At 38.7% G+C, this 17,828-nt stretch overlaps 1 protein-coding gene across 6 annotated transcripts in view; it reads right to left on the minus strand.

The window, feature by feature from the left end:
- ENAH (ENAH actin regulator) overlaps positions 1 to 17,828 on the minus strand; it is a 91,989-nt gene that overhangs the window by 33,346 nt on the left and 40,815 nt on the right. For all 6 annotated transcript variants that reach the window (XM_063152573.1, XM_063152572.1, XM_063152570.1 and 3 more), the window contains exons 2-4: positions 14,472 to 14,637; positions 12,913 to 13,090; positions 1,140 to 1,224 (exon numbers count right to left, since the gene is read on the minus strand). In XM_063152573.1, coding sequence (XP_063008643.1) covers positions 1,140 to 1,224; positions 12,913 to 13,090; positions 14,472 to 14,637 — 429 coding nt within the window. The remainder of the gene's footprint in view (positions 1 to 1,139; positions 1,225 to 12,912; positions 13,091 to 14,471; positions 14,638 to 17,828) is intronic.

Below are 17,828 nucleotides of genomic sequence, written 5' to 3' on the forward strand. Positions count from 1 at the left end.
TTGGGTTCTGCTCACCTCTAAATGCTGAACAGCAAAATAGAAAAAGCTTCAGTGCTAATTCGACCCAACATGTTTAAGCATTCTCTCAGTCAGCACAAAAAGCTATTAGGTACATTTACACCACCAGTCTGGACCACCTCCCATTTATCCAAGGCTCCTGTTCCCTGGATCTGTCCTGCATGTGAATCATTCCCAGCATCCCTTCAGGAAGGGAACAGCTAATCTCCTGGGAGTGTTTTGATGGTAAAATAATCCAGGATTGCAGCACAGGCAGTGTGCTTGGGACAGCCCAAGGTCTTGCTGTTTTCCCTTAGCCCAGTGTGAGAGCACTGTCCCACAAGCCTCTGCCATGTCACACACCTATAACCCCCACACTCACCCCACATTGCCACAAAACAAAAGTGGGAAGATGGCAACCACAGAGTCTGTAGAAATTGGGCACTTCATCAATACATAATGATTATTAAAAGAAATGTGAAAAAACTCTGTTCAAAATGCTACAGGTCTGAAAAAATATCCCACAGGGATAGAAATTGCATGGAACAGGTAAACTTGGAGGAAGCCCCAGCTGACCAAGGGAACACAGATATAACCAGCAATGCTCCAGCTGAAAATTACACTGCTAAAAGCTCCATCAATTTATGCACTAAAAGCAGAAAATTAAGGCTTTTTGCTAAATAACACACTGCAAAGGCAAACAAGATTTGCAATAGAATGTTCTGATCTAGCACATCCACACTCAGGACACAAGCCCTGTCATTCATGATGACTCAGTTCTCTGCTTCTCAAACTTCCTTCCTCGCCTGCTGCTTTTTTCAGTGTCAAAAACTGAACACACAACAGTCACTGGAAAATTAATTAGCCTGGCTGAAAATGACAACAGTGAAATCTCCCAAGGCTTCCCCTCTGATCTTCAACTCTTTCCTGGCATGCCAATTCCAACTGCATTGTTTGAATGGGTGGAGAGCAGGAACAAGGGATCCAACAACAAAGTTTTTATAGAGTGGCACTGAAAACTGTGCACATACAAATGCTGCCCTCGTGCAGGAGAGCAATTCTAAGTCCTTGACATTTATTTTCTCCTCATTAAGAGTTATCACTTCCTTGAAGTGAACAGCTGTTCACTTTTAATACCATACCTTCTCTGGATTTCCATTTCTTCTTGTGATGGACCATTCTGTACTTGAGAGGGAAGCTGTGAATTCTGTCGAGGCAATGTAGGACCTAAGAGCAAAGACAGATCATAAATTAATGGTTTGAATTTTTACCATACAAAAAAAAAAGCACAAAATCAAAGAAAAAGGCCAGCCATCAAACAACATTAAGAACTGCTCACTTTTGCTTTTTAAGCCAAACAAGCTCAACAGCATAATGCAGCAAATAAAAACTGCAACCTCACACATGTACAATGTTACCTCACACATCTGCAGAATGATTTTATTTCACATGGATGGAAAGGTCTCACAAAAATGCAAACCAAACTTTCTGCATGACAGAATTTGACAAAAGCTTTGAAAAGCACTCCAAGTCTGATTGTTTTTCTTAAAACAATGAACAAATACTCTTGGAGGAGCAGGAAAGGGTCAAAAAATGAAACCACTCACCTAAATAGAACACTGGAAAAGGGGGAGAAAACGGAAAAAGGAAAAAAACAAAAGAACAGGAGAAAAACCATCAGAACCATACCACCACACTGAGAGAAGGAAGATAAAGCATGTTTCTACAGGTCACACCAGAATTTACTCAGATTTCAGGTCATCGACTTGGATCAAAGACCTTTTTTGCATAGGTAAATATTGAGTCCAAAGGAATGGGGGATACAACAAATGTGCAAACTGGGAATTCTGCTAAGCACAGGAGATGCAAAAGGGAAGGTCCTGCAAAATCATCTTCAGCCTTTACTGACGGGAAATTCTGAATCATACAACTTTCAAGTAATTGTCTATGTGAGATCTGTATTCTAGAAACAAAAAAAGCTTTACCATTTTAATCACAAATGTATTTACAGCACAAAACTAAAAAGAAGTGAAGACAAAGTGTGGAATGGAATACAGGAGACCATGGATGCATTGCTGCTGTCAGGCAGTAATCTAGGAAATTATTTAGACTACAGCTACGCTCAAGATTATAGAATTTATAAGAAAGTATAGAATTTATTATTCTATATATAATAATACATAGAATTATTCTATATTCTATATAGAATAATATATAATTTTATATTATAGAATTTGTAAGAATTAAAATCAATTAAAACATCGAGTTTTGAAAATGTCCAAGAGCAAGGCAGTGATTTCTCAATGATATCCCACCAAACCAGTTAGAGTTATGGAGTTGTAATGAGATCTTCCCCATCTCAAATATCAAAATACAAAATCTTTTCCTATCTGAATTGGTGAAAGTCACCCAAACCCATAAAAAGACCATGTGTGATACACATCAAGGACAGGCATTTTGCTTGAGACACAGCAAACAAGTCCCTTGTCTAAAAGCCCTGCAAAAAGGTTAATTTCCTCAGAATGCCACAGTATTGTGTCCACTGTGATCTTTAATCATGAAAATTATAAAAGTGTACACTATCTATGTACCCTGCAAATACAAAAATTAATGGGACTTAATTGTGGAGGATGAAAGCAGGCAGTTAACTACAGATGTGGTGTCTTCCTTAGCTATTCTTTCAGCAAGCATCAGGCCCTTATACCCAATGCCTGGATGCTGGGATGCACTAGTTTTGCTTGAAGTATCTCCAAGAGACACCTCCAGGTATAAAACCTATATTTTAATGCAATATTAAAAAACTATATATTTATAGTGCAATATTGAAAAACTATATATTTTAACCTGTATTTTAAATGCAAAAAAAAAATTATTAATTTATCATTGCAGTTAAATGACCATTAAACAGAAACATCTGCCCATGGCTCATCTGGAAAACTTTTTTGCTTTAGAACTTCCATAAGACACACATTCTCCTCCTCTCCTCTCCCCTGTGTGAGAGGTGGAAAGCTGCAATGCCCATGACAGCAGCTCCTAGGCAGCTGGGCTATTTGCTGCCTGCAGCCTTTCACGGCCTTTCACAGGCAGACAAATCCAGCAGCAGTGAAAGGTGCTGTAAACACCAAACACCAGCTCTGCTGCTTGCCATGCCCAGCAGAACACTTGGGTAAGTCAAGGCTCATAGCCTGAGCTGCAAAATGCAAGCAGCACTTTGAGTATCAGATATAGGATGAAATTCATAAATTCCTGTCTTATTCCTCAAGATGGAACATGCTGACCTGAAAGTTAATAATGAAAAACAAAAATGAAAAGAAATGGTCACAATGCATCCGTAGACCAACCAGAACTATTTTGTGCTAAAAATGCAGTAGAAATGAAAAGTTCAGTTCAGCCAATTTAATCTTTAAGAGTATTTAAAAGGTTTTTATGAAGAAGGTTTTATCATGCTGCAGTAACTGGGTGCAGACCAACCTTTTAAATCATTCTTGAGCCAACACCTCGAGAAAGTAAACACCAAACTTCATCTGCTCTGGCCTTTCCAACACACCTAGCTGTGAGAAAGCCTGTTCTTGTAGCCTTTAAACTTTGTTCCAGAGCACTGTCCTTCAGAAAACCACCAATTTATCCATCAGTTCTGCACAAGGCAAACATGAGCAAGCCAAGGCAGCTTTAGCTTGGCCAGACCACTCCAGTGATGGGCTTCTTTCACAGCTATGCACACAGAAGAGGAAAAAAATCCCCTGCTGGCAATTAACCTGGTGGTTCCAGTACTTCTTACACATTTTTGCCTCAAGGAAATGCAATTTGAGTATAACAAAGGCTTTCAAGAAAAGGGAAGTTCAGCTCCCAAGTCATCTGTCCTGTTTTCTCATGATATTTCCCTCTGCAGCCACCCTGCTAATGAACATTATAAAATTAAAGGTACATGCCAGGTGGAGAAGTATGTTTTATCCTAGAAAGTTTATAACAGCAAGCCAAGACTATCACTTCATTGCTAAAATACAGCTGCCTGAGTAGCAGGACAGGTGGTATATTAAATAAACAGGAACTAGGTAGTGAAAACCTCTCTCAGAGGCTTCTGAACACTTCAAGATACCAAAGAAACATCAACCCCCATGAGAAACACTCAGATACTGCCTGGAAAAGAACTCTGATCCTTTTACAGGATCACTTTATCTTCAGAAGCCAATATAAGCCAAGAGAGAGATGAGGCTGAATGGTCTATTCATTCTGAGTTTTAAAGAAAACCTAACATCTCTCTTTTTCTAAAAAAGCACAGATGGTGCACTCTGCAGCACATTCTGACAGACAGAGGATATAATTTTATACTAATTTGTTCAGCAGCCATTCCAGTTTCAATGCTTTCTGTTTTTCAGCTTATTTTCACCTTTGCATCACCCTTCCTCTATGACAGCTCAGGCAACTGTGTGGTGAGAAATGGACTGGCAATCTAACACATTAAAATCTCAGGGGAAAAAGCCTGCATTAAACATTTCCACCAGCCAGATGACAGCCAGAGCTGGTGCTCCATGCAGTCACACAGACAATTATGGTGGCATCAACATCAGACTGCTGGGCAGTGCCTGAACCAAACCAAGCATCCCCAACAGCACCCTTCTAATCCACAACCAGAGTTGGAGTTTATCAAACTCCTTTATTTTTTTAGCCCTAATTGACTGGTTACTTTGTATCTCTGTTCAAAAGCCAAACAATTTCAGTTGTACAACCCTATGGAAGCATAGGAAGGAAATACAGGGTTTGCCCTCCCTCAATGCCTTTTGTTCCTCTGTTTTGTTCCTCTTTTGTGCTCACAGGGGTCTCAGGTTGAGGGAAGAGACAAGGACCTGACTCCATGTTTCAGAAGGCTGATTTATTATTTTATGATATACATTACATTAAAACTATACTAAAAGAATAGAAGAAAGGATTTCATCACAAGGCCAGCTAAGCATAGAGTAGGAAGGAATGATAACAAAGGTTTGTGGCTTGGCTCTCTGTCTGAGCCAGCTGACTGTGATTGGCCATTAATTACAAACATCCAACATGGCCCAATCACAGATGCACCTGTTGCATTCCACAGCAGCAGATAATGTTTACATTTTGTTCCTGAGGCCTCTCAGCTTCTCAGGAGGAAAAATCCTAAGGAAAGGATTTTCCATAAAAGATGTCTGCGATCTTTCAGTCACCTCCTCTCTTTTGGAGTGTCACACCCCACCCTACCCCACTTCTTTTCATGCCAGCTGCATTGGATGTTATCAGTGTTGACACTGGCTGATAGTGAAAATATCACATTGCTGGAGCCCTAAAAAAACCCCAAGAATCAGCTGCTCAAGACTGGCACAACACATGTGCTGCAAGTTCTGCACTGAGCTGCAATGGGTGTTTTCCTTTGGCTGGACAGGCTCACTTGGGAGCTGGTAACACAGGGATGGTGAAAAGGGGTTTGGAAGAACCAGATCATGTGAAATCTTCCTCAGAACCTCACATGCCCTAAATCAAGAAGGCAAAACCACACAGAAAACCTCCCACCTGCAATTACTGCAATTCAGAGTACAGCTTATTCTCACCCTAATTTTTGAATAAATCTGCTAAGGCTGGTCAACTATCACACTTAAGAATTTTAGTTTGAGGTAAAGATCTCCATTTTCTCCCCAGAGAAAAAGTTTATATCAACAACTTAGTAACTAAGAAATCCCACTCCTTCACTTCTCAGTATGTTAGTGCCAAAACTAAGCAGTGCTCCAATTATACAGTCTGATATCCAAATCAAAGTGTGACCTGTCTTTTAGAAGTCTTTTCCAAGACTGAAAGTGGACAGCAAATTTATTTATACATTTATATAAGTGACCTGGCTAATTATAATCTTTAGAAAATATTTTCTTTAAGGACAGTTTGAATACTCCTACTAAACAAAGCCCACACCCCAGGCAAGAGTTCAAAGCTACAGCCAAAAAGATGTGTTTTTGTTAGGAAATATAAGAACTTATTTAAAAAAAAAAAAAAAAAGAATGTGTGTTTAAATGGTTAAAGGTTTTCTGAATGAATGGGAATGAGGCTTTTCAGAGATCTGTGCAGGAAGCAATAAGAACAACAACTGTGGTATCCCTCTTTGATGTGTCTCCAGCTCCATTCAGAGCCTGTCCTGCTCCAGGCCATGCCAGAACAAAGGCTGGGTTGATTTCTAACCAGCCTTGAGCAGAATCAAAACCAAGTCACTGCTCGAGCCACAGGAATTTATTTAAACTAACAGAGACAAGTAGTCATCTTCAAGTACAGATTTTTGATGCAGTATCATCTAAATACCAATGAGGACAGCATGGGTTAGAAACTTTTAAAACCCAAGTAGATACATTGAAAGAAACAAAACAAAACTAACCATACATAATGTATTGATCATCAGATCAGTGTAGAAGTTTATTTTATGACACATACCCTCCCAACAGGTGTTATGGGTTTATATGCAAGACCATGATGGCCAAAAACCAGGGCATTAACTAGTGACAAAATTTTCTCTAGTACTTCTGTTAGGGTGAATCAACCCCTAGCCAAGGTTTCCCCTCCCTTCAAACCCCTTCCTCCTCACTCACTTCAGCTGAGTTAATTCACTCATCACTCCAAATTTGAAGCCAAACACTTTCCACTTCAATCCACAAGCTCTTATAACTCAATCAAGGCAATAAAAGGCAACAAGAACAACAAAACTATTCCTGAAAGCACACATGAATTTAAGCAGAGGTAAGCCTCCTATCAGTGCCAGCAGAAGCCCCTATCAGAGCCAGCAGTGCCTTGGACACCAGGCTCTGATAACCTGGGAGCCAGGCTTGGCTCAAACCCAATTTTCTGGGGGACATCAGCAGCTCTGATCAGGTCTCTGTGCCACCCTGCCATGCCCAGGGACAAAGCTTCACCAGCAGGAGCTGCAGCTGCTGGATGAAACTACAACACCACAAATATCAAGGAGCAAATACTGAAGTTAAATATGTCAATAGCACCCACTGTGGGATATTTAGAGCTCCCCTCCACCCTCAGCTGTGCCAAAATTTGATAAAATAGCAATGTTATAGGTGATGGCTGTCACTGCTGGGGGATAACAGTACAGAAATGAGCCTGACCAAGGTGTATTTCACAGCTATCTTCATGACTTTTATGAAAACACCCTGCTCCCAAAAGGCAGATTAAATCTATCTACAACTTCTACTGATAATATTTTTAAAGACAACACTATAAACCCCAACTGTAAAATAGGCTGACATTCCTCTGTGTTTATTAAACAAAACTTTATCCATAAATTAATGTACTTCTATTAATATTTGCCATGCAGTTTAGACCAGCTACCAGATTTTAATTAAATTCTTCGGATTGTTCACCTAAAGTTTAATGCTTTCACATGACACACCACTAATTCTGAAGAACCAAAAGAAAAAAAATAGAAACACCATACAGGCAACTCTTAAAAGTTTAAGTTTAAGGAACAAAAGTTATAACTCTGAAAACTTAGCAACTCTCCCTTCACTTCCAAACACCACAACTGACACTGATGATGCTTTCAATAATCTTATCTGCAATTACCATGAAGAGGAAATACTCTGCCCAATAAACAGGTAGAACTTCCTGCGGGATCAGCATTTTGGCACATAAATCAGGATTACTTAATCAGTATCAGCTATTATAAACACCTAGTAATGACCTAAAAAAATTATTTAATCAATCCCACATTTAAAAGGAAGGGAAAAATCTTGTTAGCAAGACCAGAGATATTATCCAACTTTTGACAACACAGGTAATAAAAATACCATCATGTTACTCCTGTTCTGACAGGGAGTGCTGACAGCCTGTTCCAGAGGCTTGCTGAGAGTACAGGTATAGCATCATTACTTCACTGCTGCAGAATTTTTATTCTCCCAAAACAAGTTTGAGCATGACATGAACCAAAGCAGTACAAAGAAAAGCACCCCCCAAGCTCCACATACACTTTTCTCATTTCAGTCCTCTGTAGTCTCTCTATATATTCAAATTAGGCAGCCCCAATTTTTGTTTCAGTTTGCATTTCCCAAAGATATTAAATTATTCAATCCATTATTTGAGTGCATTCCTCTACCAGCAAGGATTTAATTACCTATCTCTGCTGGAAGAGAAAGGACATTAATGTACAGCTGTGAATAAAGATTTGTTTATTTAATAACGGGACAACCTAACTTCTAGAGTTACTCATTCAAGAGGAATTCAAAAAACTTGAACCACAGGGGCTTTTTCCCCTCCAAGGTCAGAAGGATAAAACAATGAGACCTTGGAAACAAAGAAACCCCTCTGGTTCTTTTTCTTCCTCCCCATTTTCCTATGAATTAAACTGTGATCTAAGGCAACACTAGAACAGATTCACCGAATCCTTCATGACCTTGCCTTTACATCCAGAACACTCCAAAAATCTTTTCAAGAACTCATATACAACTGCTACAGATTAGCACAAAAAGCATCACAAATCTCACATCTATGTAATTCTATGAGAGAGAATGAAAATAGATTTATTTACTGTTGTGACATCCTTGCTTCAGTTCTTCTGCTGCTTTCATCTTCTGCAACAAACAACTCCCAGGACCTCCCAGGTGCAAATCACACATCTAGAAACCCCACATTCTCTCAGCAAGGCTTTCCTGGGGTTGGGGACAGATGCCACACAAAGCAGCAGTGATCCCAGCTGAACTAGGAGGTGCTTTTTGCAGCAGAACTGAGAATGATGCTCCTTTGTTCCTCCCAGCACAAGCTTCCCTTACGTGACCTTATTCCTTCAAAGAAATAATCCATTGTCTCACACATCAGAGAATTCTCAGCTGTCTGATTTCCCCTCATTGAAGCTTTTCTCTCATTCCAGAGCCACTTTGATTGCAACAATGAGCCCTACTTAATGCAGATATGAAAATTTCCTTTGTCATGCAATGCAAAACCTTTGCAGCAAGCTGTCATCTCCAGACAAGACAATTACTGAATATCTGAACACCCTGCACAGAGCCTCAGAGCCAGAAATCCTCTTCATTTGACCTCTTAAACTTGATGACATGCACTTGGCATTTGATGAAGGTGTCACTTTTGACCACGTCAAACAGTTATTTCATGTAATGAGTAGTAGGTCTTTCCAAATTTTCCCAAATGAGGGCCAGGAATAAAACCTCGGTTCACTTTTAATGCATTTCTGAAACAGTGTGGGGCAGGAACCTGCACTATTTAATTCTTTAAAATTCCAGGACAAAATGCAGTCCTGTGTTGTCCTACTCTGCTGGATTGCCTACAATCTGCCCAACTAGCCTGCAGGGAAATAGGGTTTGCTAATGCAATCATTCAAACCAGAAAAGAGCTAAAATAAAATAAATTCATTTAAATAAGCAGAGTTCAACCATTTGAGAAGTTAGCATGTTCATTTATCAGTCCTGTAACACAGGGAGAGGATAAAATCCTACATCAGCAGAGCATTTGCAGCAGTTTCACTGATAAGGCAGCCTTTGCTTCTGAGACAAACCTGCACTGCTTTTTTAGCTAAAGCTGCCACTTGCAGTAAAGCCTTTGCTCTTCACTTCAGAGTTTTTCACTGTGCACTCTGAACTCATCAGAAAGACAAAAACCTGTCCCTGAGAGCTCAGCAGTGCCTCGACTCCAGCAGATCCACTAGAGGGAGATCCTAAATTAAACAACCTCCAATTCTGCCAGCAGGCAGCAGAACAGCTGAGGATGCCAACTAAAAGATCAATGACATTTTTCAAATATATGCAAGAGAAGGAGACCATGATTTGATTTTATTTTAAAAAGAGAGAGCCTTACCCAACAGTTGACTTGCAAACCAAAAGGATGTACACAACTTAATCTTTAATATCCCCCAGAAGTCATTTAGATTTCTGTGAACCCTTGCATAAAATTTAAAATTCATCTGCAGCTTTATGAATTTCTGAATAGTATGCTCTAACATTAAAACTGCTTTCCTTTTATGAATAAAATACAACATAAAATAAGCAAGCTAATAAAAGAAATTGCCAAAATCAGAAAGCACAGCAGAAAATAAGGATACTGCAAGAATCTAACTTTAACTGGATGCAATTCTATAATAAAAGGGAATCTATCTATGTAGGATCTCTATATTTTTATTTCAGTTGGAGGTTCTGTATGCCATTTTGGATACACTAGGAAACACAGCAATTTATTTAAACTAATAGAGACAAGCTGTCATCTTCAAGTACAGATTTTTGAAGCAGTATCATCCAAACACCAACAAGGACAGCATGGGTTAGAAATTTTTAAAATCCAAGCAGATACATTGAAAGAAATAAAACTAATCATATATAATGTATTGATCATCATATGTCAGTGTAAGTTTATTTTATGACACACACCCTCTCAACACCTTTTCAGAAAGAGTAATTTGTTTATAAAAGAGGCAGCTGCAATCCATTTCCTAAAATGAAGAGCTAATATTAGAGCCTCAGAGCCAGTGACCTGTCTAAGTAAATATTCATCTATTTCAGAGATCCTGGGGGAGGAACCTAACACCAAGGATTCATTTCTAGCTGCACTTTTAGGAAATTATACCAGCTACACAGAAGCAAAATGCACTGAGCTTTGAGCAAGGAGCACAATTAGTTGGATTATAAATTGCAAGCCACTTAGCAACCTATTGCCATTATTGAAGCAGCATGTTCAGAAAGATACTTCAGAAAAATTAAGTAATATCTAGATCAGACAGTGACAAACTTCCCAGCTGATAAAACTTGTTGACAGTAGTCTAACACAGAAACATGATGAACATTTATCTTTAAACATTGTCTGAAGCGAGATGAGGCTGAGAGAGCAATTCCCTGTGCCTTATCAGGAATTTTTTTTAGAAGCAGCAGTGCAAAACTGCTCATCTGCTGAAACAATGCTGACAGTGTGAAGGTTTGGTTTCATTTCAGCTTGGTGGAAGCTAGAGCACCTATCTGTGGCACAGGTGACAGCTCATCTGAAACCACCACAGCCCTTGGCAGACAGCAGCCAGGGAAGAACAATTATCTCCTGTGCTCACCATTAGCTTGTGATGCAGCTAATTAATGCATTTTGACTTGTGCCTGCTGCTACCCCCAAATTAAATTCACAACAAGGAGAAACAAAGTGACAATGCTGTAATTCAGAAGAAAACTTAAAGGTTAACCCAGTCACTTTCAAACATGGTTACAAACCTTAATTCATGTCCAGCTCAAAACTGTTGAGAACAAACCAGAGGACCACAGCACTGTAGTCAGCAGCCAGGCTGTGATAAGTCATACACAGTTATGAAATTTTACAGTCAGAAAACTTTAGTTTTAGCCAAGTCTTTACAAAGTGAAGTGGCATCTCTGCTTATAATAAAATTTCTACTACTGAGCAATATAAAGATGCAGCAGCCCATAAATACCTTGCATAAAGTAGCAAGAGAACAAGTCATTAGACAAATTACAAGGCACAAAATTTAAAAAGGACACACTGTCTAATTAAAAAATGAGCAATGCCATGCCTGCCTATGTCATTTCAGCCTCTCTAGCAGCTCAGGTTCAGTGTTATGAGGAGTTAAACTGAACTACAAAGATGTGTATATGCCTATATACACACTGAAACACAAATTCTGCAAGTACAGGTAATGGGAAAGAACTTGAACCCTACAAATCTGTGGTAATTACCATCAATCAGGCTTTTTCATCAAAAGAGTACAAACCAACACTTCATGTGTTCCCAAATACTGGCTGGGAGAAGGTGATGAACAGTCAGAATGCATGGAAAGTTTACAGCTGAGTAACCCTTAGGGAAAGCAGAACTGAGGGATGTAGAAGAGAAAACACCCAGCTGAGAGGCAGGAGACTGGGAATCACAACTGGCTTATTTTAGCAGGCAAAAAGGAACCTCCTAAGTCTAGCTACCACTTCTATTTTGGCCTCCTGTGTTGTGTAACAATGTAAGCACTGCAGAATTTATCATCCACAGCCTAGACAGATTAGTTTCAAAAGGTAAAAGTCTTGAAAGGACTACCAGAAAAAACACCAACTTGATAAAACCATCTTTTTTTGCTGTAGCTGAGACAGCCCTGGTATAGTTATCTACAGCCTCTCTTCCACACAAGAGGAAGAAAACTGGCACACAAGTACTATCTCTTGTTACACAGGCAATCTTGAAACTTTAATGAGGACAAAAGAATTCTATTTGGTTACAAGAACACAAAAGACTCTTAGTCTTTTAGAAGAACCTCCCTCTGTGTGTGTCACAGTGTTACACTGATCAATTTGCTGTAGAGCCTACCCAGAATGTGTTACAGATATCAGCAGAATACTGACAGCCAGGGATTTTTCCACCACTCTTTTAAAGCCTATGTCACCCTCAACTTCAAACAAATGAAATTACAAACCTGGTGTCTAAATTGTATGTGCTCATCTGAATGTTAACCCTGGATTCAAGGTTTCTGAGCTGATAAAAACTGCCAGAGAATTGCAAAGTTTGGAGGAAAAAAACCTTCACAATTTTTTAATAAACCTGTAACCAGTGAGAAGCAAAAATACCAACACACAATAGGAACCTGGATGACAATAGAAATCCTGAAAAGTATCTTCCTTATGCTTCTTGGGCAGGTCTTTTTGTTTTGCTTCCTTAAAAAAAAACAACAAAAAAGGCAAAGCCAGCAGTTTCCGTATCTAATATAGAAATATGTAAATTGATTTACTTGCTAGGAAGTGCAATTACAGAGATGCCAGTTGAGTTGAGAAGCACTGTTAAGAAGCAGTAATTAGTCAGACAAAACATCCCAATAATTAAAACACCTAGAGGCCTATTTATGATGAAAAACAAGACTTATAGACTTTTACACACAAACATTTGAATTTTTCTGTACTTGAGCAATCTTAGGGGAAGAAAATAAGTGAAGAGACTTACCAGCTTCCTGTGAATTTAATACTTCTAAGGCATGCATCATGGCACTTGCGAAGACGTTGGCATCTTCTTTGCTGCCAAAATTCAGACCATACACTTGCCTAGCATCACGCCACTGGTGGAAGGTCTGTGTAGCCTGATTGTACTTCAGCCCTTTTGGAATGGCACAATTTATTACCACCTGTAATCATTAAAAAAAAAAAAAGTTTACTTATGTTTAAAATTGCTGTTCCAGCAGAAGTTTCAGCTTTGTGTAGATTTTGTTCCTCCACCACACGGGTTAATTCATGACCCATAATCTGTGAAACACAAGGCTGAAAGCACAAAACATTTCAATTTTAATTCCAACACTGTCTGTAATCAGTGGTGGGAATACACAAGGGGACTAATGAGATATTTTGTATCAACTTTTGTAGTTAAAGTGTTCTCACTTCAAAAGATGCAGCCACGTTTCCTAACAGCAATGCAATAACACCAGCAGCAGATTACTGAAACACACATCTGAAAAGCAGGAACTCCTTTTCCCATGAATTTCACGGGGTGTTTGTTGGGTTTCTTTTTTAACCAAGTTATCACCTTCTCCCTGTGGCTGCTGCACCCCTTGGCTTGCAGGGCTTTCAGCAGCAGTTTGCTGGATTTGTACCACGGATCACAGGGTATCATTTTGCAAGGTTGCTGTGGCTCACACAAAAGATGAAAATTTGAGCTATTAGGGCAACCATTTACTACAAGCCATCCACTAAGAGGATCCCATTGCACTTGGATAACTATATCCTCTCACCTTTTTCTGCTGAATAATGGGACAAAAAAACCCCCCAGATTCGCTCTCAGATGAATGCACAGAGACCATTTATTACTTGGAGTAAATATTTAGTAACAAATCACACAGGGGGTTACCAGCTTAGAACACAGGTGTGTAATAAATGACCAAAAACAGACCAAAAGAATTCTATTAAAGGCTGGGAGGGAGGGAAACAACTATTAGGAGCTTTTCTCAAACAAAATATTAGGTTTTAACCCCATCCCAAGTATTACATGGCAGAGCACATTTACAGACAGAGTGCTAATTTGCTATTTAATCATGAGCCAGTAACTTCATCAAGGAAATAAAGATGTAATCCCTGTTACTCCCTTCTCACTCTCTTTAAGTGCTAGATGATCAGCATTACTAAACATCAGAAGGTTTTTTGAACAAAATGACCTGGGGATATGAGACATCATGCATCCAAGTTTCCATGAGGTAGGAAGAGCTGAAAGAACTGCTGGTGTCTACCCAGGCTGCAGCTCACAGTGCAGAGTGGGGGAGAGAAGCTTTCAGGTTGCCACTTTGCCTTAAAAAGAACCAGATGACTTCTGTGTACACCACTAGCCTTTATAAATAGATATCTGTAGGAAGGAATGGCAAAAGGACTATTGCCTTGGGGCTATGCAAAGTGCTTAGTTCACAGGGAAAAAGCAATAAAAGCTCTGCTACTTCAGTTAAAAAAAACACATTTTTTTTTAATTGGCCCCATAATTTTGCTAAAGACTTAATATTCTAAATTTTTCAGAGATTTCCTCACCTGATGATCCTGAATCTTCCTGCCCACTACTCTGAAAGTGTTGTTGCCTGTGTGATGATAGATGTGAACTCTGCTGAATCCAGTTGATCCTCCAGCTGGTACCCATTTCTTGTTGGCATCATCGTAGACCATGACAGCAGCTCGGGCCTGGCAGATACTCTGTTCACTGGTAATACACAAAGTGGAGGAAAAAATAAAATTACATGTGGCAAAGCATCATCTTTCTGGTTAAGTTGTTTTCATTTAAAATGTTAAAGCAGTAGCCCTTGCAACTTGCTGAAATTCCACGTTTCTGAACACAAAACCACCAGACTTTGAGATTTTGCTTATATGAGTTCATTCTGAAAAGCTGTGGTCCAGACAGACAGGCCTAACAACTAATAAAAGAGATCAAGAAGGTATTCACTTCTTCTTTTTGCACTTTCCCCCCTTACAGTTATTCTCCCCCTCCTTTTCCTTACCACCAGCCATGAATTTTCATTAAATGCCATAACCATGTACGAAGACCAAAGAGCAAAGAATCTGGAGTTGCACAAGCTTCATACAATCTACCCTTCCCAGTGGAAATCACTGCTACAAGAAATGAGAATTGGAAGGCCCTTGCACCTTTTAACATATAGACAAGGAAACAAACACAGGGAATAAAGTCCAGCACAAAAAATTCATCAGCTCACAAATAAAACTCATTTTGGTTTTGACACATTTTACAACAGCTGACACCCAGATGTAATATTTTCTCCCTGAGAAAAGGTTCTACTGATCCCCAGAAAGTGCAAATTCATCAGGAGATTGCTATTGGTAGCTAATCCTGATTATGCCAGTCATCTGGAAGCTGAGCTACAGCCTGAAGTTAAAAAGGAGCACATCATAAACGTCATCATATAAGAAACACATGAAATCAGAGCATACCAGAAACAGAGTATTTATTAGGAGAGGAAAGGGTGATACCATCCATGCAGGTTCTCTTTGGGGGTAATGTCCAGATGCAGACAGGAAACCAAAATAGAAAGGAATGATTTCTTATCAGTAAGTCAGATTCTGTGAACATAGCACTCCAGCACATCCAGCATTATAGGAAGCACATGATGGCTGGCTTGCAAGGAATGTGGCCTAACATTTGGGAGACTGAGAAGGCTGAGGAGATGCAGGAAAGTAAAGGATTATTTCTTTATATTTGATGGAAGAGGGAAAGGATGCCTCCCCCACTCATCTTGTTTTTTGTGATTTTTATTGGTTGGTTGGTTTGGGAAGGGGTGTGTGTGTTTGTTGGGATTTTTTTTTCAAAAGACCATGCTGGACTTTTCAGTATCTTATTCACATCTCTTAATACAAGAAAATTCTTAATTACATCCAGCTGTTTTGTTACCTTCCAATCCCAACATTTTTGAGAAAACAGAATCAATTTCTATCACACTTTCCATGGCATTCTAACAATTCTAAAAGTGCTCAATACTGGGATGCTCTTTAGGGCTCATGGAGAAGAGAGAATACTGAGATCATGTCTCTCATGCACATGGCAGATTCATGATCAAATGAGGAAATAGGTTCTTAATTTTAAAAATGCAAGTGTTCTAACCCCACCACCTATTCAACAACTAGATCAGAATGGGATTACAACCTTTAATTAGACCACTCTTTTTCTAGTTCAATTTAGGGATAATAAAGTGATAATATACATAACTAAAATGCTTCTTTTCTAAGCATAGTTTATAGCTTAGACTGGAAGGAGCACATTCAAAACATGAAGAGTAAATGCAAAGAAAATAAACTTTGGTACAGCTTTTAGGCATTCTGCAGTCCCATTAAATATATACCACAGTGAAATACAGTTCACTCACTTGAGAAGAGGACAGTGCAAGAACCTACCGGATTTCTTTATTTTTAGATACTTTTGGCACACATCTCAAAGTTCAAACCTAGAAACATTCTGTACTGTTCACAAAGTACATGACAAACAGTAGTGGTTTTTCTAAAATGCCTGATAGTAAACTTGGAAAACTTCTGAAGCCATAATGAATTTTTGCTATATTTCAATTTGGATCAATCACAGGCATAATAAACCATAGGTGACAGGCCCAGATACTGATTTGGTTTGGAGAGTTCTTGCCAAAAAGTAACTTCTACTCAGTCATGTGCCAGACAGATTTAAAAAAAAAAAAAAAAGATTCTATTAAAAATTGAGACTGTGATTCTAAGCTAATATGTTCCAATTATAACAAAGGTAGAAGCAGAGAGTGACTAATGGTACAGTGAGCAGGACAGACCATCAAATTTCAGGTGCTCTTATTCAGCCTAAGTTTATACAACTTTTTACATTATTTTATTTAGCATACAAAAAAATTTTAAAATAAAGAAGAAGAACCTATTCATTTAAAAACTATTCAGTATTCAAGTGGTACTCTTCACAAGTGCAAATAAGATGACCTTGAATTGAATTTCTAGCTTTTCTTTAACAACTGCTAAACTATTTTTAGTTCCACTTCTCAGGCCATGTCTTACAACTGAAAATATTAACCAAGTCTAGATCTCTGCTTCATGTTCCATTTAAAACAGAAATTTTCATAACAGGGAATTAGTCCTATCCATATAAAAATACGAGATGATTCACAAACTTTTAAAAATGACAACTACAAACCATTTCCAGCTGACCTTTTCAATCACTACATAATAAACCTTCTGCCTTCACTTCATACAAATCCTGTAACTAAAATTTCAGTGTTCCAAGTGTGTAATTTTCATATCCAGGTATCAATCTGAAGGTGACATGCTCCCCTCCTGCCAACAGCTCCCACCACACAGCACTTTGTTTATCAGACTGCAAGAGTAAGATGGAAAAATGAAAGAAAGAAAAGATCCCCATCAGAAAGAAATGAGACCATCACAGGATGCTAGCCTATTTCCAGGGTTCAATAATTATCAGGTGAAAGGGTGATTTATTCCATTACTCTCTCTTAGTAATAAACTCTCTAAAATGAAGAAAAAAAGGAAAGCACGGAGGCATGAGCTTTAGTGAAAAGAATCTTTAGTTCTGCTCTGCAATGGCAATTTGATAGTTTAGCATCTGAATATTGTATATTGTACATTATAATTAGACACCATAAAGTATTTAAAAGTGCAAAAAGAAAAGTATACTAGAAACCCATTAACTTCAAAGGGTTACACCAAATCAAAAATCCTCACTGTTAGCTCATGACTAGCTTTGACAGGTCTAATGAAAAATACAGTTTAGGGTTTTTTTCTGAAGATCCATCTTTTTCTAGGAAAATTCTGACTTTAACATACACACTGTTACTAGAACCTGAACCAGCCTCTTGTATCCAAATATATATGAACTCTTGCAAAAGAGCAAGAGCCAAG

The sequence above is a fragment of the Melospiza melodia genome, chromosome 3 (genome assembly GCF_035770615.1).
Source record: "Melospiza melodia melodia isolate bMelMel2 chromosome 3, bMelMel2.pri, whole genome shotgun sequence".
NCBI lineage: Eukaryota > Metazoa > Chordata > Aves > Passeriformes > Passerellidae > Melospiza > Melospiza melodia.